Source organism: Amblyomma maculatum, chromosome 6, assembly GCF_055883805.1.
Source record: "Amblyomma maculatum isolate TAMU_Amacu chromosome 6, ASM5588380v1, whole genome shotgun sequence".
Classification (NCBI taxonomy): Eukaryota; Metazoa; Arthropoda; class Arachnida; order Ixodida; family Ixodidae; genus Amblyomma; species Amblyomma maculatum.
In genome coordinates this window covers 51,709,144-51,729,746 of record NC_139349.1, presented here as the reverse complement: position 1 = coordinate 51,729,746, position 20,603 = coordinate 51,709,144, and the positions used below count along the sequence as shown (strand labels likewise).

Genomic DNA, 20,603 nt, shown 5'->3' with positions numbered 1-20,603 from the left:
CGGCTGGCTTCCTTGGGAAAATAAAAACAGCATATCCCTTTTTTATGTGTAGAGTATGCTAAAATTAACAGCAATGGCGGTTTTCTGTCTATGTGCATTCATTATGCTTTAGCACTGTGTTGCATTATGTGTTTGTGTCTTAGTGCGGTCAGCAGCATAGGTTGCTTGTGTGTTTGTCTCTTTTTTTTTTTTTCCCCTGGCAGTCCAAGCACCTGCGAGCTCCACGAACATAGATACGTTTAGTTCTCGTGATACACCGTCCACGTCTTCAGGTATGTCTGCACAGTGATTAATGTCTTGTGGTTGTCCTCCCTCTTGTCTTGTGCACCGTGTGCTGCTGACATTTTGCTCTTGGCATTTGTGCTCCATGTTTTTCCTTCATCAGCTTCAAGTTGTTTTTACTACGTGTTCATACATTTGCCTTCTCATTACTGCATGATTGGCGTGAATATCCGCTGTCATGAAGCGGATATTTTTATTAGAAATGAAATGAACATAATTGGTGCCACGCATTGTTTTCTTCGTTTTGCCATGGTAGCGTGAAAAAACTGTTCCCTAAAGTATATAACATGGTTGTCTGTTGTCTGTACAGTGTGCATTGGATAGGTGGGTACAAATTTGAAAATTTGAAATTTTATGTATTCAGTCACCAGCATTCATGTTCCTTTGAATAGTATTCCGGTGCCGGGTTGTGATGGAGCACCAAAATAGTCTCAAACAAGCAAATGGAAAACGACACCATTTTATTGCTTCACATTGTGTTTCTGTAGCAATATCCAAGGCCTGTCTCATTTGCCACATCGTGGGGAGACTGATTGTATTCACTGTCATTGTCAGTGGTAGCAATAATTTATATACTGCCACTTCTGTCATTGTACTGTACAATGTTTTTTTTTAGTAGTCTTGTTGTATCTTTCAGAGTAATTTTGATTGCATTGCATTTCTAAATGTAGCGGGAGCAGTGTGGTAAGCATTACATGTCTGTATTATGTTCTTGCTACAGTCAGTGATGTAACTTACTTTGAATCTGCGACTGAATTGTTTAGTCACGCTTAAGAAGCATGAAATTTGTGAAGTACTGTTGTCTCACCTGGACTTATTCTGTTTAGTGGATGGGCGAAAGCTTGGCAGGCAGAGTCCTCTAACGTTATTGCTGTGGTAGCTTTTGGAGCTGATAATGCACAGCGGTAGTGGATCATGATGACGAGCAGTGTTACCTCACTGCATGTCTGACATACGATGATAGCCTTTGTGTGCAAATCAGTAAACTTCTGGGAGGGGCTGCTATATTTTGCATCTTCTATCTCAGCGCATTGATTGTCGATGGCTTGCATTTGCTTGAATCTCCGACAGTCAGCACAGGATGAGCAAGATTTTCTTTTTTTTCATTTTCTCTTTCTCGCTTTCCTTTCAGTGGACACAACTATACCTCCTCTCTCCCCACATGTACCTCAAAATGGAATGAATGGAATGAACCAGCAGCAGTCATTGCAACCATTTTCAAGCACAGGTTAGCAACTTCTCTTTTTCTGACGCGCTTGGTGAATGCAACGTCAAAGGGAGTCACTCGGAGCACTCCCACAAACTCAAATTAAATTCCTTCAGATAAAGAAAAAAAAAATCTGTTTTCATGTGTTGGGCGACCAATCAATAGTCAACTTGTTTCTTTCTTTGCTAGAAATGCAAGCAGCAATTTGTGGCAGTTAACATGTTCTCAAAAATGGCTTTGGGAGTTTCATTATTTTTTTTTTCACAAAACCCGAAAACATATGTTAGCAGATTGGGCGTTATATGAAATGGTCTTTTCTTTCTCCGTTCGTTATTCATTGTGCATATTAACCTAAGCATCGGGTCATTTCGGATGTTAAAAGTAATGTTTCGACAAGTAAACATTCAAGATGACTGGCTGTGCCTTCGCTCTGCTCTGGATATATCACTGTAACCTTAACAAGCCATACGTGGCAGTAGAGGGAGGGAAGACGGGAGGTGGCATATTGTGTCTGTCTGTCTGCGGATTTGATGCATTGCTCCGAGCGAGCCAGACAACAATGCCTGTCTGACCGCGCTCTCGATGATGCGTCACGCCTGTCTGGTGTGTTCGCTTCCTTGCTGTACTAGTTAGGTTGAGAGTGGGTTGGTAGCGTGTCTGGACCCTGCTAGACGCAGTTGTAGACAGACGGTCCTGGTGGTTGGAGACACTGCTCTCACTTTGCCAGGTGGAGGCACGTGGACGGGGCACAGCACACTGTCGTACACACAGACGATGGTTCCCCCTGCAGGCACCGACAGCAGCTCGTTACGGCAACAGCAGCAGCAACAGCAGCAGCAGCAGCAGCAACAACAACCACAACAGCAGCAACAGCATCCGGCTTTCTGTACGTTGCATCTTAGTTTCTCGTTTTTGTTCTAGGCTGTATTGGCTGCTTAATTGATTGATCCGTCATGGAAACGCTGGAAATCCTGCCTGACTGGTTTTCTCCCCTCACCCCCTCTTCCCACCTCACCCATCCACACACCTGCCCTCATGTTCTTGATGGGGCAGGTGTTGGGAGGTCCTTTCGACAGCTTATTTGCTTATTTTAACTTACTATGTTAAGTCATTCTTGATCTCTGCAGTGTGAAAAGAGAACTTGTAGTTTGATTATAAAGGGGCGCTGTGCTTTTTTTCCTCTTAGCTTGCTTTAGCCTTAATGAATCCTATGGAGCACTAGTGTTGTCCTCGTTCAAACTGTTAAGCCTTTCTTCTTTTGCTACTGAGAGAAAACAGCTTGCACATCTTGGTAATTAATTTATTCTTGCAAAAACTGTATCATCTAACTATCCACTAAACAGGTTCTTAAGACATAACTCGTGTCATAAGAGTTCACTAGCCAATCTCAAGAATGCACATCACTGTTCCCCCAAATTTACCATTGAGAACTTGCTTTTATGTGATTGTGTACAGCTACAGAATCTTAAGTGAGGTAATATGAACCACTTAGTACGAAATGCCACTTTTCTTCTTTTCTTTTTGGTCCGCGTGAATCTGATCCAAACAGATTAAAAAAAGAAGCAGCTAGTTTGCCTGGTCATACCTTTTTTCTTACAGTGACAGCTATCAAGCACTTGTTCCTGGGTTTTGCACCAGTGTAGTAGTATAGTAGCAGTGGTAGCCACTGTCTGTGTAACCATAGGGGGGCTGCCACGGGAAGCATCTGGAAAGATGCTATCATGGGAATAGAGTTGGAGTAAAAATAGTATGTCTTTTTCTCCAGCACCATCTGTTGAAGGCCAGTTGCCTGTGTTTCGCGTCACTTGTGGCAGTGCTAACAAAAACCTAGAAGTGTGTTAGAAGTGTGTGCAGTAACCGTACATACAGTAAAAGCTTGTTAATTCGAACTTCCTGGTATCAGCAGAGTATCCAAAGTTCGCATTGCCGAATGCCCTTGAAAACAAGCTGACAAGAGCCATTTGAATTTCGGCAGATTTGTATTTACTATATTTACTAGCGTGATGGACCCAGTCGCACAACCCATCTCCCACTTTTGCCGCTGAGGTTGTTCATTAACGCGTTCCACCATTTCGCACCGTCCCCGTGCGCATTTCTTGGCAGTGCGCCAAGTTGGTGCGAAGAAGCGATAACATCACAGTGTATTTATCTTTTGACTTTAGCTCCAGCGATCCGCGTAGTGGGGAGAGGGGGCGAAATGGGCAGTGTGCCAACAGCCTGGACAGGGTGCCAGTGGTGACTGGCCCGGTTGCGCAAGGCTGGTTTTCAGTGCCTTTGCTTTATCACCCCGCTATTGGGGCATCCGCTGCCACCAGATAATCGGAACGCGTGATAGCAGCAAATTCCTTTTGAAGCGAACAATGCTAAAAGCTGGCATCATAGTCGCGACAGACAACATACCTCTTTTGTTGATGTGAGGCTTGCAAAAAAAGAAAGAAAGAACCTAAAAAGTTTGTGAAGTTTTTTTCAACGGGCGATTAAACCTCTCCCCCCCCCCCCCCCCCCCCCCCCCAAACTCAATTTCTTGAGGACAAGAAAAAAGGGATGTGGGGGGGGGGGGGGGGGTCATTACGCGAGTACAGTACCACGCAATCGCACACGGAGGCGGCCTAACCGATGGGAGACCCGTAGCGCCTCTGATGCAATTGCGTATTTCCGAATTAGCAAGGGTCAAATTAAAGAGCGTTCAGTTGCACGTCTTGGAGGTCTTGGAGATCGCGCGGAACCCCCCACCCTCCATCGCCGCCGGCCGCCGCACCGGTCATGGCGCTATTTAAGCTTTACCCACTCTTCCATGGTTTTACCTGGTTTTATCTTCTGTCCCCGTGCTACAGAAAGGGGGGGAGGGGGGTCTGTGTGCTGGGCACCAGGCTGCACAAACATGGCGGCTCTAGTTCACATTATCCATAGCAAAATCGACTCTCGTTCGAATGAACGGGCCCTTTTGAACATATCTATTGAGTTTGACTGGACCAAGTAGCGTAGTTGGAATTATCCGAAAATTCGAATTATCTAAGTTCGAATTAACAAGCTTTCACTGCATATGGATGTCGCTCTCAAATTCCTCGACTCAGTAATTTTGAAAAATACAACATACCTCCACAGCTATCACTGAACCTTGAGTTACCCAGTGGTAATCGTCCTGTAGGGTTTCATTCTTTTTTAGGTTTCAGAATTCTCATCCGCTTGCCTTTTTCCTTCACTTTTTCTTCAGGGCAACACCACACCATGATGCAGCCGGACCTGCCTGTGCAGGGCACACTGTCAAACCAGCCTGGTGAGAGTTGCCTGTACACTCCAAAAATTCAGCCCTTGTACATGAATTTAATTGAGTGCACCAAAATAACATCTTTTCTTGCAGTGTGGTTTTTTTTATTGGTGTGACTAATACACAACCAAGGCTGAAAATGCGCCCACTTATTGATTGGGCCGGAATGAAAGTATCTGCATGACTTCTTTTCCTGCTTTTTTGTTGCATCTGCTTCATTGCAGCTCCCGAGTATTGGTGCTCAATCGCCTACTTTGAACTCGACCAGCAAGTTGGCGAAACATTCAAGGTGCCGTCATCGTTCTCGGGAGTCATCATTGATGGCTATGTTGATCCATCAGGAGGGAACCGATTCTGCCTTGGTGCCCTCTCCAACGTTCATCGAACGGAAAAGAGCGAGAAAGCGAGGTAGCCTATAGTAGAAGTGCCGAGTACCGTCTTTATACCCGTGTTGCTATATTGCAAGGAAAATTTTCGTTCATGGAAATGTCCGTTCTGGCTTCACATGTAGTCTTGCATAATTATAATGAACTGCCGTTGTTTGTCATACTGCTGCCTACATTTTAATGCGACAGGTAGCAGTAAAATTTCGTTGCATAGAAAGTGCACTAAAATTTACTTTGTATTTGGGCACGAAAGCTGCGAGAACCAAAACACTTCGTCACATCAGGGTTGAATTGTGTAGCATAATTTTCCTTTTTTCCCCAAGCTTTTCAAAATAGCTAAAGGAGCCATTGCCGACCGCCATGTTTTAGAGCTGCTTGGCAAAATCAGCATTTTCTTTTTTTTTTTTTTTTTTTTTTTTTTTTTTTTTTTTTATATCAAGCTTCGTGCACCAAGTGAGGCATTGTGGGTCATTGAGAGAGGGAAGGCACTGAAAGGGTTCGGTGGAGTTTTCAAAGCATAGTTGGGCAAGTGGGTGCAGTTCTGGCAACTCAAAACACCAATCAGCGGTGGTACAGAGATGATTGCGGCTGTTGGCGTATGGGGGATGGGCAGCATACACACTAGTATATCACAAGCTTGCCTTCACTTCATTGCAGCATTCACATCTCCAGTGTTGCCTCTTAAATTACATTTATGTCCCCCAGTGCTTCCATATTTTTGTATGCCACCCGCATTTTTTAGGAAATACTCGGCTCTGGTAAGCCTGGACGGTTTTGAGGTTGCGTTATAATCGTACTACAAAGCGAGAACACAATGCTGATAAGGTAAATTGGTACCTCTTGTACAATAAAGTCGCTCCTACTATTGTCATTAATGATAGCTTCGCAGAAGAGAACGTGGATATGAATGCATGAATTTCTTTAAATATTGTAAATATGCTAATTTTCCCTGGAATTGTGGAAAACTAGTGGGCTTATCATGACTTGCATCATCTAGCTCTTCGTTTGAATGTGTGTTGTGAACAAGGTGTATAGGCTGGTTAAAACTGTTCAAATGAAAGGTTTCCTACTTCTGTAAATTTTTTGCTGATTGCGCTAGTGCCAGGAGCCTCTTTTGACGAGCAGCTGCGCACAGTGCTTACATGTACTGTGCGAGAGGCTTGCTCCTCTTTGTGGCTTGCAACATCCTGACGTGTTGTTTCCTTTCTGTACCCCCCCTCCCCACACACGCATGCACTTAGGCTACACATAGGCAAAGGAGTGCAGCTGGACCTTCGCGGCGAAGGTGATGTGTGGCTACGCTGCCTTAGTGACCACAGCGTCTTCGTGCAAAGCTACTACCTGGACCGGGAGGCTGGCAGAGCCCCCGGGGATGCTGTGCACAAGATATACCCAAGTGCCTACATCAAGGTTGGTGGTTGCTCATTTTGGTCGCTTGCCTGTTTCGATTCTATAGTACTCATTTAGCTAAATAAAAAATTATTGACACTGCAGAGTACCGGGATGTGAAAAACCTCAAAATAGCGAATTCGTCGATATTACGAAGTTTTCTTATTCCTCACCACCTTCCTCGCTGAAGCATATGGATTTGAAAACTCCATGTAGCGAAGATCTTTTGTCGGTTGATCTTGTTATAGCGAATTCACTATGCTGACTATCTTTTGGGTGGTGCCGAGTTACTGGAAGTTTTACACAGTCGCACGGAAGTTTCGTGACGGTAAAACACAAACTAACCTAAGACAAACATTACGATCAGGAGTGGCTGCTGTTGCTACGATGTGGCTCACACCAGTACCATGCTCAAGCACATTTACATGGCAAAGGCAACAGTTCATGCTTGTAAGGAGCAAAATATATACTACATATAAAGAGAGATCATAGAGAAAAGACATATGGGGTGAGCAGAGCCCACTACCGCCACATGGTCGCTCGAGAAATTTAAGCGGCGATAGCTGTCTCGTGTCAGGAGTAGGGATGACGGAGCGTGCCAGTGACTTAAGCGGCAAGTCCATTTTCTGGGGCAACAATAGCTGACATATCAAGAGCGGGAACATGCTTGAAGACGCAGCTGCCTCTGCGTCGAACTCGAGCGGTGGCAAAACCACACGCTTTCTCCTCCAGCTCGGTTTTTCAGACTCTGCCCTTCCCGTCTCACGGAGGCAGTTGGCAGCTGCCACCGGTGCGCCGTCTGCACAATCGCAAAGCGTTCCTCCATATCTGTGGCTTTGAATAATAGGGGTCTACTGCGAACACATTTTCATGGTGATATTTCTTATCTTGATTTCCATTCTGCATTGTTATTTCAAGTTGTCACACGAAAAGTGCATAACGGAAACCTGGATGCAACCAAAATTTACATGTGCTTTTCAATATCACTATAATTAGGTTTAGCTGTACGGCTTAAACAGGTTGGTACATGGCAATGTAGGTTCAGCAAACAGTGAATATACAAGGTTTGCTTGACATAGTAAGGGAAGGTAAAAATGAGATATTCGAATGGTGGTGCTGAGAAACACTCATTGTATCATTGAGATTTGAAGATATTTCACACAAAAGCATTCCTGATATCTCCTATTGTGTGTTGTTACTGAAACCCTCATGCAGAAGTACAAATAAATACATGCACCATGGATGCGAATCTTATACCTCTGTCACACGAGCAAATTTAATGTCATTCGTATCGAATGACATTAGCATCTAATGTCATTATTCCCGTGCTACACGAGAAAATTTAATGTCATTTGGTTCGAATGACATTCTTCATCGAATGAGTTTGGGGAACTCATTCGCATTCGATCGCGAACCGAATGTGTACTCTTGACGCCAGATACGCAGCAGAAACAAGTAACTCAACAACATATTCTGCGCACATTGAAATTAAAAAATTATATTTCTAAAGTTTCGTTTTAAAACCTGTTAATTTAGGTGTAAAATTATTAACACTGCAGGCATTCGCGGAACGGCATTACTCTCAGTCACAGCAGTGGTCCAGTCATGGTAGCGACTCACGATCATTTTGGGCTCTGTGTTCCTTGGTAGCCGCATCTCCCCGTATGTTTATCTCGGAACTAAGTTAAAGTTTTGACTGAGCGCCTCACAGTTTGGACGCCAATCGCATGCTCTACGTGTCTCCGTGCGTCTTCGCACTGTGTATCCGCGCTCCGCTGTGTTCAGCCATATTGTTTGTTTACATTTATCGGTTTGTGAGTGACTCGATACTTGGCTTGGATTTTTATGGCTAAAGTGTTACCGCATAGTCAAAAGTAATGTTTTTCGTTTGAATTATCGTACAGAAATGTTTTGATCAGCTTTAAAATGTTACACAGTGATTTCAAATGCCTTTTATGCGCACTGATGTTCCTTAAGTGCAGCATTTTTTTACAGCTGATCGTAATTGCCACCATTTGCGAATGACATTATATTTTACCGTGTAGCACCGAAAGAAACCGAATGACATTCGATGCATCGAATGACATTAAATCTGCTCGTGTGACAGAGGTATTACAAAGTCATTTGAGCAGCGTAGCTTCATACATATCTGTATAGTATAGCAAGTTTACCTAAAAAATTCCGGCCCATTCATTGTGTGACTGCAGGAAGCGTGCCGCTAGCTCGGGTGAATCATATTCACACTCCTTGTTGCAGAGAACCTCATCTGCTAGCGCATTTTACACAGCAGCAGCATATCAAACTATTTTGCAATCTCCTTGGAGTTTGATATAACCGAGGTCGACACGGTTTGTAGTCCGGAGTATGATTAGCAAAACTTCCGTAAGACAGAGGCACTTGGCAAAACAGGGAACGTGAGAAAATTGAATTTAAAATTTTACCCCCTTTGGCTTTTTTTTGTCTGTTGAACATAACATAAGGATGAAACTGAGGCTTTCTTATGTAGCCCTAATTGTTGTTGAACGCAAGAACACACTTAATCTTACTGAAATCAGTTCATGGAAACTTTATCATGAATTTCGCATGCTGTTAGCTCTTGGAAGTCACTTTCAAGTTTTTCTAATGCTGCCACAGGGTCTCAAAGTTAAATTTTTCTATTTACGGGCTGAATCTTGTGAATGTTACTGCACAGATGTGTGTTTTTCTTTAAATTTCAAATATGTAATCATAGTTGAGGTGCTGGTTATCTTGTAGAGTCTAGGGTAATTGGCATTTCTAACCCAGCTTATTTCAGTCTGCGTTACTGGAAGTGATCGTCGCGCTGAAGTTTTGTGATTGCTTTGGTTGATAGCACGACTGTGGGAGCAGCTGCCACCAGCTCCGTTGTGGTGCCTCTGCTCGTACAACAATGCTGCTAGGGGTGAGCGGGGTGTAGTCCGAAGCAACACTGCTGGGCTAGAGAAGAGCACCCACGACCGCACCTCTGCGGCTGCTGCTGACCATGGAGGCACCTTCTGCTTTCCGCATGTTCTTGCTGCGGGCTTGGCAATTTATTTTACTAGCCCAAACTAACAAATGTCGGTCTGCCTGCCACCATTGCCCCCATGAAATGGTCTCCTCACTTTGTGATAAGGGCACTCTTCGCGGCACTTATTGCATGAATTTTGGCTTTGCCATTCTCGACCACTTTCGGTCATGCAAGGGCATAAAACTGATTTTTTTTTTTAATTCCTTGAGTCCGACTTCAATGGTTTGAATGCATAAATGACTGTATAAACATGCCAGACACATGATTTCTATAAAACTGAGTGTCTTGCATGGTATGAAAAAGAACTGAACAAGGGTAAATGGGGTACGCCTCAGTTCGCAGATGAGCCAACGTTTCCACAAGTGGACTTGTCTTCATCTGGGTGTCTTGCAGTTTTTTTGCACATTTAAGACCTTTGAAATGGAATGCGTCTTGGATGTTTTTTTTTGTCGTGGCATAGTTGGTGTAGCCATTGTTTTCTAGCACGGTGCTCTTTTGCAAACCTTGCTGTACAGTGGGCACGTCATACCATATAAACCATATTATAGGTCGAGTGGGAATATAGGTCAACCCCCTTACCTCGAAGTGGAAAGAAAAAAAGAGAAAGAAAGAAAGAAGGAAGGAAAAAATTAAGGGAAAAAAATAAAACAAGAAAAAAAAATGTGGAGAAGCGCATATATTTACATCGGCTGTGTCCCTGCATCACCGGAGCTACGATCTGACTCCAAACTTTCAGCAGCACCTTCGGAAGATGACTCTTTACTGCTCGCCACCTCCTAGAGTGTGTCATCTACTTCCATCAAGCATGTTGCTTACGCAGCATTTCTTGCAAAGCTGCATGCGAACAGCTGATCTTGTCCGCGGCACCTCTCGTTAAACTGCCGAACTGTCACTTAAAGAGCGGCCTTGTTGCCCTTCGCTTCAGCGAATATCACTTTTTCTGGAAAGTCACTGTAAATTGCCTCCACATGCTGTTATTCATTGCTAAAGAGGCATTTTATACTCTCATAGGTCGAACGAAAGAGAGCACGCGAAGATGAGCTTGGGAGGGAAAAAAAGAAAAGCCAGCAACTGCAGGATGTCGATACGGTTTTGGCTGTCCGTTCACAAGCAGGCACGCCACATGTATCCAGACTGTGCCCCAAATTCTGCTTAAGTCCACTGTGTAAGACAAGGGGCGATTTTAGCTTGCTTTCTTTTTAGAAAACATATTCCGGTTTATACGGTAGATGGCTTCCTTGCTGGAGCTGACCCCTTGAGTGCAAACTTGTGCGCAGGTCTTTGACTTGCGGCAATGCCATGGCCAGATGCAACAGCAGGCACAAACGGCCCAGGCAGCAGCGGCAGCCCAAGCCGCAGCTGTGGCCGGCCACATCCCTGGGCCGGCATCAGTGGGCGGAATTGCTCCAGCCATAAGTGAGTCTAATTGTTTTTCAAAAGTATTTTTCGTCTCTGCTGATTTGGCACACTGGACAGAAAGTACCTGCAATCTAGCAGTACTTCCTCTGTAGAAATGATAGGGTTGTTCTACGAACCAATCATGCGCTACAGGATTTCTTTTTTTTATCTCCTTTTGCAGTGTGATTAAGAGATAAGATTCTGCTTTATACTTTGTTGAATTGTTTCTGCTCACCAGGTAAATGTTTTGCTGATGGTAGTGTGATATCTGTGGTAGCAAATCTACCATATTTACTCGAATGTCACGCGAGTTACTTTCAAGGTTTTTGGCTTTTAAAGTCTACCCTCGCATTATAATTGAATACTGCGATTCGGTTGGCCGAAAGCAGCGCTAATGTGAAGCCATATTGAATTCGTCACCACGTCACCACTCTGTTTCGGTTTCCGCGGTTTTACGACATTATGTTGGCAACGTTGGTACCAGGGAAGTCAAATCAGCCAAATCCCAATCCATCCAAAGTCAAAACGTTGTGCTTTTTGCTCGTAAGCTCAGGATCATATTGTCACCTTCATCCAGCGTCTGTCGAGTCTTTCACAGTGGATTAGTGCAGTGACTTCTGTTGTTATCACATTTCGCTCAATAGCAACATGCCGTGCACAGTGCAATGGTCACTTTAAAGTAAAAGCTACTCTGATAGCTGCAGAAATCGGCAATCCTCCGGCAGCTCGACGGTGAGGCGGGAACAAATCTACCATACGTGGATGGCGGATGCAGCGGGAGGTGATTTTTAAATGTGTGCCTGACCGCAAAGGCTTCCGAAGACGAGTGAGGGTTTTTGATGAGACTGCAAGGGCTACAATGTCTATTAAAGGTACTTCTTTCATGCGCTTATCTCGCCTTACATTCGTGGTTTGAGTTTTTCCCGTTGGGCAATATGCAGAGTCGCCCCTCGCGTTACATTCGAGTAAATGTGGTATGTTAAAAAACTAAGGGTAATATGGGCCATGGTATGCAGCATGTTTTTTACTTCGGTGAAAATGTCAACAAAATAAATTTGTTATATTGCTAGACTGAACCACGGCCGGTCTCGAGGGAGAGAGCGCGCGCTCTTTCTTACGGCCTTCTCAATCGTCGCGGGAACAATGGGAACTTTTCTCCTTGAGTTACGCTCTCCGCCACTGCAAGGGGCGCGACCTGCTCACTGTTCGCTCCGCGTCTGCTTCAGCGGCGGCGGGTGGCTTTTGCCTGGTTTCGCGCTGTCGCTCGCGAGTTTCGTGGTGAGTGCAGCCCCGAAATTAAAGAGCACAGAAGGTAGATGCTGCAGCGGCATGTCGTCAACGTACCACACGTGAACGGATATAAAATACACTGTCGTTCAGCAAACGTTCGACAAGCATGGCATACATTGCGGCACGGTAGCTACTTTTGTCCATTTTAATCCGAATTTTCCCCAAGCCTGTACAAGAATAGGAACAAAAAGAAAACTGAATGAGCAGTGATCGCATTCATGACACTTCAAGGCTAACATGACAGCAACTCGTCTGCAACAGCAAAACCGTCTTTCAGCGCTAGATGCGAAACCATTCATGTAGCACCGAAGATGAAAATAATTTCATAAAAATGTAATGTATATTGCAAAATGCTTGCATGATATAAAGTATTAGTATAACAGTCAAAGTAAACGTTGTAGGGTTGAGTTTTAAATGTTGTTACAATTCATATATTAGGCAATGTGTGATATTATAAACATTATTTTAATTTTGCAAATAAACATTGTTTTAATGAAATTTTTACATATTATGCTTATTATGAAAACAAAAAATGGTTTGATATTCCTGACACTACTTGTGCTCGAAGTGGTAAAAAAAGGCCAATAAATGATGAAGGGGATACTCGATGCAGTGACTTACAAATGAGTTCACCTGCTATATCGAAAGTATGCAAGAAACTTCTAAAGCGTTAAAGAAGGACATTACTGAAGACTCATTTCAAGCCTTATATAGCGACCCATTGAGGCTCTCTTCGGGAAAGTAAGGTTAATGTGCGGAAGGGAATGACATATGCTAGATGCGAAGTCCGTAACAGCTAGCGGCACATGACTACATTGTCAAGACGGACGTTTCATCTGAGAGCAAAATCAAGGTACGGAAAGAAGTGATGGCATATCTACCATCCCATTTCCCACTGTCACATATTCCGGTTCACCTTACGTCTCTGGATATATCGTTTAGTTAATCAACTTCGGGTGTGACGCTCACGCTATTCTTGAAACTAGCGAAAGAAGCAGCCCCATGTAGTACGCTCTTCTACGAGGACAATGTTCTAGTGGACGGCATTATCCGAAACCAGAGCTTGTTGCCCTATTGGACAAGCTTTTTTTTTTCTTTTCGAAAAAGCTGCCATGCACCTTCTACACACAAATATTCTCGAAGTACTTAAGATCCTGATTCAGTCAGCATTTCGGAACTCAACACTGAGTTGCCCGAAAGGAATTGACAACAGCTATGTTATTAGGTCCGCTTCTTTGCTATTTGAAAAATTTCTCAGAATTGTTCTTCTCGATTAATTATTCCAGGAAAGTGACAGCTAGAAGACCAAGAGGCCAACTTCTTACGTGCACAAGCCGTGCAGGAAGATTTTGAACCTGAATTTTCTAGACGCAGATCGCATTTTGATGAATTGATGAATATATAGTGCAATGTGTAACTTTGAAGGACAATTTTTTTGTTTGCCGCTCTTTTCGATTCTGCTTAACTGTTTATGCCCATTTCCTTGATTAAAAGTAGTTGCGAGACTACATATACATCTTCGGTCTTTCAACCGACTGATATGTTTTGAACGAGGCTAGAACAGCCCACTCCACTAGACAAGTGAAATTTTTACTATATGAGTAAATTTTTATTTACTCTGAATCTGAGACGCGCCATGAATTTTTGCCGGTGCCTCTTCTGATCTAAACGAAAACGGTAGCGGTTGACAGAATCTCCACCCAACAGTTCACCATGCACTCACGTCAGGTCGCGCTACACCTGTTTAAAGCATTCAAAGGCAGATTGCATAGCCTGGTAAATTTATTTTTGTACAAAACTTAGGGGTAAAAAATGTTGAAGTGTACCCGAAGCTTCATTCGACCGTGCACGGCCGCACTAACGAAGGAGCGCGCGCGTGAGCGGATTTGTTATTGTATTTTATTCCTCTTACACGATAAATGTTCGATGCTGATGACGGACTTTGTATAAACCATAAGGGGCGAAATGTCGGGACCTGCCGGTTGCAACTGACGCGGGCGAAGCTAAAAGCGAGCGCGCGTTTCCCTTGCGCGTGAACGGCTGTAGCGGAGGAGCGGCAGTGGGGCTGTGGCGACCCCACCGAGGCGCGGCGGGCGGTGGAAACAAACCCCATTGGAGAGGCCGTAAGGGAAGAGAAGCGCTCTCTCCCTCGAGACCGGCCGTGACTGAACAAGCCACAAGCATTAATATTTTTATTTTGTTTGGCTCGTAATTTAGTCGGGCAGTTAGCTTTTTTTTTTAGGCGGCAAGAAAAACTTTAACAGCAGACTGCTTTCCATCACGGAGGAATTGCTTGGGGTAGTGACTACAGACCTTCCTCAGTTGTCCTCAGCTTTAACAAGACGTGAGGGGTATATCTCTACGGCTTGGCAAGAGGCTGCTTTAATGAGAAACATATATGTAATGAAAATCATGAAAAGGAGATCACAGCTTTTATTCAGAGCTTGAATGTTCCGCATATGCAAGTGTTAGTAAAACCTCGTTAGACCATACCTAGCCAGAGCGTGGAAAATTTATGTACCAAACAATTGTACTCTGTAACAAAACGGAACCGGTATGAATCACGTGGATACAGAATGCATTATGTTCAACGGGTGCCGAGTCGGGTATTTTACCTTACTGCTCTTAAACTGAAACTAATTTTCAAGGAGGTACATTGTAAAGATGTTTTGCTATACAGCATTTTTAAGAGGTCTGAACTTGTGTCGAGCAGTTGCGCACTCCAGGTGGTGAATTGCATGCTTGTCACAAAGCTGCAGCACGTATGTCCACGCTTACGGTTAGTTTGTCGCAATTTTATCTTCACAATTTGTGTACACGGTAGACTCTCGTCGTAAGGCTTTAAATGGGAACAAGGGACAAAACATACCAGCTGGTTGAGAAATTTAGCAGCCTGGAAGGCCTTTTAAAAAGAGGATGCGTGATTTTCTGCCTCTTTTGTTTACTGCTTCGATTTTAAGGCGAAAGCCTTTAATGTCTCATCATTGTTAGCAGCAGCTGTCATCAGAGGCTGTTGGCAGAGGTTGTCACACTTTCGAAGGAGATAGTAGCTGAAAATAAATTAATAAACCTTGTTTCCACCGGGAATCGAACCTCTGTTCCTTGGATCCCCAGCCGAGCGTTTTACCAACTGCGCCACTCCCCAGATTGGGAAATGCTCTTCATAATTGCCCTTGTCTACCATGAGGATAGCGGGATTCTACGAGTGACAGATACTGCGCCTTTCATTTTCTGTAAAAGAATTATAGAGCGCCGGTGAACTTTAATGCATTCAATGGAATGCTGGTTGTGTTCGACAAAGGGCGCGCAATGTACCGTCACGACAGGTCATGACGTCACCAGGCGATTCATGCATTGACGAAGCTGACCCCACTGGGAGTCTGATCCAGGCGTCCGTGCGGCGCCTTTCATTTGGCACTTCCTCGAACGCCGCACCACACAGCAAACAGAAGCAGACCCAGATTTCTAGAAGGCGTTAGTACAGAAGTCATCAGCGGCGTTTGAAACTGATTTACAGGATAGAAAAGGCGCAGTATCTGTCACAATTCTCTGCAGACACATGTACCACACCGTAAAGGAAGGGAGGAAGGTGGGAGTGAAAGAAGAGAGGGAGATAGAAGTGCTGTAATGGAGGGCTACGATCCACTGCGCTATTATGGTTTTCGCCTCATCGCACTTTAAGCAGTATTCACACAGGGGAGAAACACACCACCACTCCGGACCACGATGTTGTGAAAACAAGCCGCCTTTGGGCACCTGAACCAGTTTTCCCCTCACAAAACCTCCGCCGGGAGAAGTGGTGTCCGCGGCTTTTTCTTCGCCCTTCTGGCAACTTTGCGGGTTGCATTCTGCGGGAAGCGCGTTGTAGCTGGTTGTGGTGGGGTGGGGTGCTCCTTAGCTGGGACAGAGCTTATTGTGATGTACCAAGAAACATTCTTTTCCATTTTCACTGGCTGAAGAGTACCCACTATATCGGTCGGTATGTTGGTAGTGATGCAGAGTACAATAAAGCAATCTTGAGTATGTCTGTGTGGAAGATCATAGCAAAGTGGACGGTCTTATGCCGCCCTCTCTGTTTGTGGAACGAATAATTAGTACAGAGTGTTCATAGTAAATTAAAATAAAACGGCTGGCATCCAGCAACAATGAACTTTGTAATCTACAGGGTTTTCCTTCAACCATTTACCACGTACAGCGTTCGCGTCTGCAATGCAATAGCCAAATATAGTACAGTAAAAGCTCGTTAATTCAAATTCCACGGGCCGCCAGGCCAGTTCGAATTAACCAAAATTCGAACTAATGAAAGTGAGCAAAAATGAAGGCGTTTGATGCCCGGAGGGCACGAAAAACATTTATTTAGCAAAAAAGTCTGTTATCATCTTCTGCTTCTTCTCTCTGAGGGCTACCGTACTCACTCGGTCTTCTAGCATGCGAATGCGACGCAGGGAGTCTTCTTCCCCCTCTTCAAAGCTGAAGAAAAGGCGCGCGACATTCAGCGCTCCCATAACTTCTGCCGCGGATGGACGCACGGGCTCTTGCTCCTCGTCGTCGTCCTCGTCTTCTGCCTCTTCTGGGACAGACTGCTCTCCAACAATTTCAGCGACAACGTCCTCATCACTTAGGGCACCGCTCTCTGCTGCATCGCAGTCTACTCCAACGTAATCATCAAAACTGACGTCCTGCAGCACAGCACGCACAGCCGCAGGCAGAGGCTCCGGACTCCCATCGTCGCCACTTTCTTTCATACTTCAGGCAGCAAAGCCACAGTGGTGGAAGCAGTTTGCAATTGTGGACGGCGTGACCTGCTCCCATGCACGCACCAACATGTGCATTGCTGTGAGCAATGTGATGGTGCTGGTCTTCTGGTTTCCAGTGCACAAAGTCATGCGCTCGATCATGTGGCGCCTATAGAAACATTTGATGTTTCTGATCACCCCCTGATCCATCGGTTGCAAGGCCGCAGTCGTGTTGGCGGGCAAAAAGACGAGCCTTGTGGCTTTCAGCTCGGCGTCGACTTTGTGTGCCGAGCAGTTATCCACAATGAGGAGAACTTGGCGCTTCCCTAGCTCCATCCTCCGATCGAATTTCAAGAGCCATTTTTTAAACAATTCGCCCGTCATCCACGCCTTGCTGTTGGCGGAGTATTCCGTCGGCAGCGTCCTAATGTTCTTGAAACATCTAGGCTTATGTGCCTTGCCGACAACAAAAAGAGGGACCTTCTCCGTCCCGGTCATATTAGCGGCGACTAGAACAGTAATCCGCTCTTTGCTTCGCTTGCCGCCAGCGCAGCTGTCCCCTTTAAATGTTACTGTTCTGTCGGGCTGGAGCCTATAAAACAAAGCCGTCTCATCAGCATTGAATATATCATGTGCCGAGTAGCTTTCTAAGTACTGCTGCAGAGCACCGCTTCGCCACGTGGCACAAGTTTCTGCATCCACTTCTTTGGCTTCTCCAGACAACACCCGGAAGACAAGATTATGTCTGTCTCTAAAGCGGTGAAACCATCCTTCGGAGGCGACAAAATCTTCCACATTCAAGCGCAGGGCGAAATCGGCCGCCTTCGCCATGATAATTGGGCCGCTCAGTGGAATGTCAGCGCTTCTCATTTCTTTCACCCACGTGATCACAGCGGTCTCAATTTCTGGATACTTGGCTAACCGAAGCCTTTTTCTGTTGCTGGCGAAATCTTCGGCTTCATAGGCATCCTCGATGGCCTTCCTATTTCGGACGTACGTCGACAACGTGCTTGGTGGAATCCCGTACTTTTTCGCGATTTCCACTTTGCTGGCCTTCCGTTCATCCACCTCGCGTAAAATAGCCACTTTCTCCTTCACCGTCTTGACACAGTATTTCCCACGCGAACACATCTCGCGGACACAAGCTCACAACAAGCGGCGTGCAAAACGAGGGCTCACAAAATGCAACACGAAACCGTGGTCGATAACACTAAAACGTCGTTCCTCGAAGGAGTCGCGGCAGGAAAGACTGTTTAGTACTTGTTCCAGCACCCTAGCGGCGCCCCGATGGTTGTGCCATCTATCGTTCTGCCGTGAAAGCTTCCAACGATGGTTTTTAACAGCGCCGCTTGGCGGCGCGCAGTTCGAATTATGGGTGGCGGCGCCAATTTTTGAGTGAATTAACGAGCTGTTACGCGCATAGACTTCTATGCACTGCGGACCGGACCACGATGACTATTTCGAATTATCCAAAATTTCAAATTAACGAGTTGTGAATTAACGAGCTTTCACTGTAGTCAGAATGTCTGTCGCACAGAAACTCATTGCGCAAATTATTGTTAACATGCCGTCGCTTGTGCGCACTGATGCATATTTGATAACTTACTATCGTCAGGTTAGTGACTTGTATAAAACTGCTCTTTTGATAACATTGTCTGTATACGCTTGAAATGCTCCATTTATTTTGGCACAAGCCTGCTTATCCAGTGCATGACCACAACTTTTGGTCATTTCCACTCTGCCGCATCACTAATCATACGCAATCATTGTGCTGCAACTTTCCGAAGCAACTGAACATTCTTGCGAAACATGGCATGAATATAGAAAACATGCAAAATAATTAGCTGCAATTCCTTACCTTCAGATGTAACATTTTTCTTGACTTTTTCGTGTCTTTTGTTTCGCATTCAACCTTTTTTTTTTTTTTTTTTGCAGCAAGTTTTATGTAACATTTTTCTTTCCGGCCAAATTCAGTGCCTATGATTCGTAAAATGCGACTGACATATGCGGGATGCAATTATTTTGTTCTAATGCGTTGCTTTTGTGTACAAACTAGAAATCTCATTCTGCCTCCGCGAATGTTCAAGCCCCGGTCACAGTATGAAGAATAGGTACAGGGAGTTCTTCAAGCGGCGGTTGGCAGCTTTTTAATCTTTGCCGTGCATTGTAGTGTTGAGCAAGGTAAATAAAATATATTTTGATTCCATTTCATTTTTGAAGTAACTGCACTCCTAATCAAGGGACCTAGCAGTACTAATGTAATATTCTCGCTACTTCATCGTAAACCTGTCTCTGGCTTCCTCATGCCTTCTCCACCCCATCCACACTATCAGAGTTCAAAATTCCAACAATGCACATTGAACCCGGCTGCTGCAAACGAGAGAGGTAGGCAGCGCAGACACTGCTCTCCTCGGCGCTCGCCGAGCCTCTGTCGTCAGGCAACAGTGACACCCCTCTCTTACTTCGTCACCCTTGTGAATGCGGGAGAAAGGGAGAGAGTTCCGCCGGCTGGCGTTGCCCCTGCGCCCCCTCCCCGAAAAGCTCCCTCGTGTGAATATCGCTTTAGTGGTCAAAAGTGCCCTCTAGAATTTTTACATCTAGTAAGGGGAGTGCATGCTTTAGAATTCGCAATGATGTAAAATATCCGCTGTGATTCGTATGCACAAACAAAAGTCGTAAATCTTTTTTTAACGGCTCTCAGTCTGCCAAAGCAGATTTTGGTGTGAGGCAGCAACGAAGAAGATGGGTACATGTGTGTGGGAAAAGTTAAGGCTTGCGCATATGCTTGTGCACAATTTTCGCAGATACTTCTTTGACATTGACACACTGACCTCGAGATGTACTTGCCGTAGTAGATGGTAACCGATGTCGGCAATGACAAGTCGGTCATTTGACTTGATGCTGCGCTTCTCCGACCACCAGAGTTTTGATCGGCATTTGTGTTACAATTTCCAACACCAAAGAGCAGTAGTTAATACATGGAAGAGCACATTTTACACTTTGGTGCATGATTTAAGCGGTGATAACAGGATCGGAGGAAACATTCTCATTTTTTTACTTAGAGTGATGCAAATTAGTATACGGACTTAAAATAGCATCAAACAGTCAGATATAAAGTTTCACTGTAATATCTTCAGTAGTTTTCATTTTATCATAGTTTACACGTTAACACATTGCTTGCTCGTGGAAAGGCTAACTTGACTACACATTGGCTTATGGGTCTGTAGATGGTCTTAATATTTAATAAAAGGAGTGGTCTAAATCAAGGCATTCTTAATTTCCTTTTGAATTTTTCTGCTCTTAAACTATGTGTTATGCACCTTCTTGTAATGTTTAGAATGCATCATGGCCTAATTACTTGTTAATTGAAAAGATGTGAGCCTGGATGGTAAATCTGAGACTGTCTTGACACACAGCATGATATGTCAACAATTACAACAAAACAAATGGTGTTCAAATTTACGCATCTGCTGCTGTGCTATGCTTTCCATGAGGAAGGTGATATGCTCAAAACAAACTTTTGAGAAAACAAGCCTTAAACTTCTAAAGAAACATACATTGCCTATGTGCATTACATTGTCTGTATATTTTTTTTGAGCACTTTGAATTTGGTCTAGGG

The 20,603-nt window shown here is 44.5% G+C and overlaps 1 protein-coding gene across 5 annotated transcripts in view; it reads left to right on the top strand.

Moving 5' to 3' along the window:
• Positions 1 to 20,603, top strand: part of Med (Smad/Smad4 homolog Medea) — a 70,679-nt gene that overhangs the window by 35,967 nt on the left and 14,109 nt on the right. Inside the window, exons 6-13 of one of the 5 annotated variants that reach the window (XM_084606651.1) lie at positions 204 to 272; positions 1,415 to 1,510; positions 2,217 to 2,375; positions 4,704 to 4,766; positions 4,982 to 5,165; positions 6,385 to 6,553; positions 10,838 to 10,976; positions 13,535 to 14,103. In XM_084606651.1, the coding sequence (XP_084462777.1) occupies positions 204 to 272; positions 1,415 to 1,510; positions 2,217 to 2,375; positions 4,704 to 4,766; positions 4,982 to 5,165; positions 6,385 to 6,553; positions 10,838 to 10,976; positions 13,535 to 13,542 (887 nt within the window). In that variant the 3' untranslated portion in view covers positions 13,543 to 14,103. Of the gene's footprint in view, positions 1 to 203; positions 273 to 1,414; positions 1,511 to 2,216; positions 2,376 to 4,703; positions 4,767 to 4,981; positions 5,166 to 6,384; positions 6,554 to 10,837; positions 10,977 to 13,534; positions 14,104 to 20,603 lie in introns of those variants that run through there. The other 4 variants (XM_084606648.1, XM_084606647.1, XM_084606650.1 and 1 more) reach the window with 4 other exon arrangements.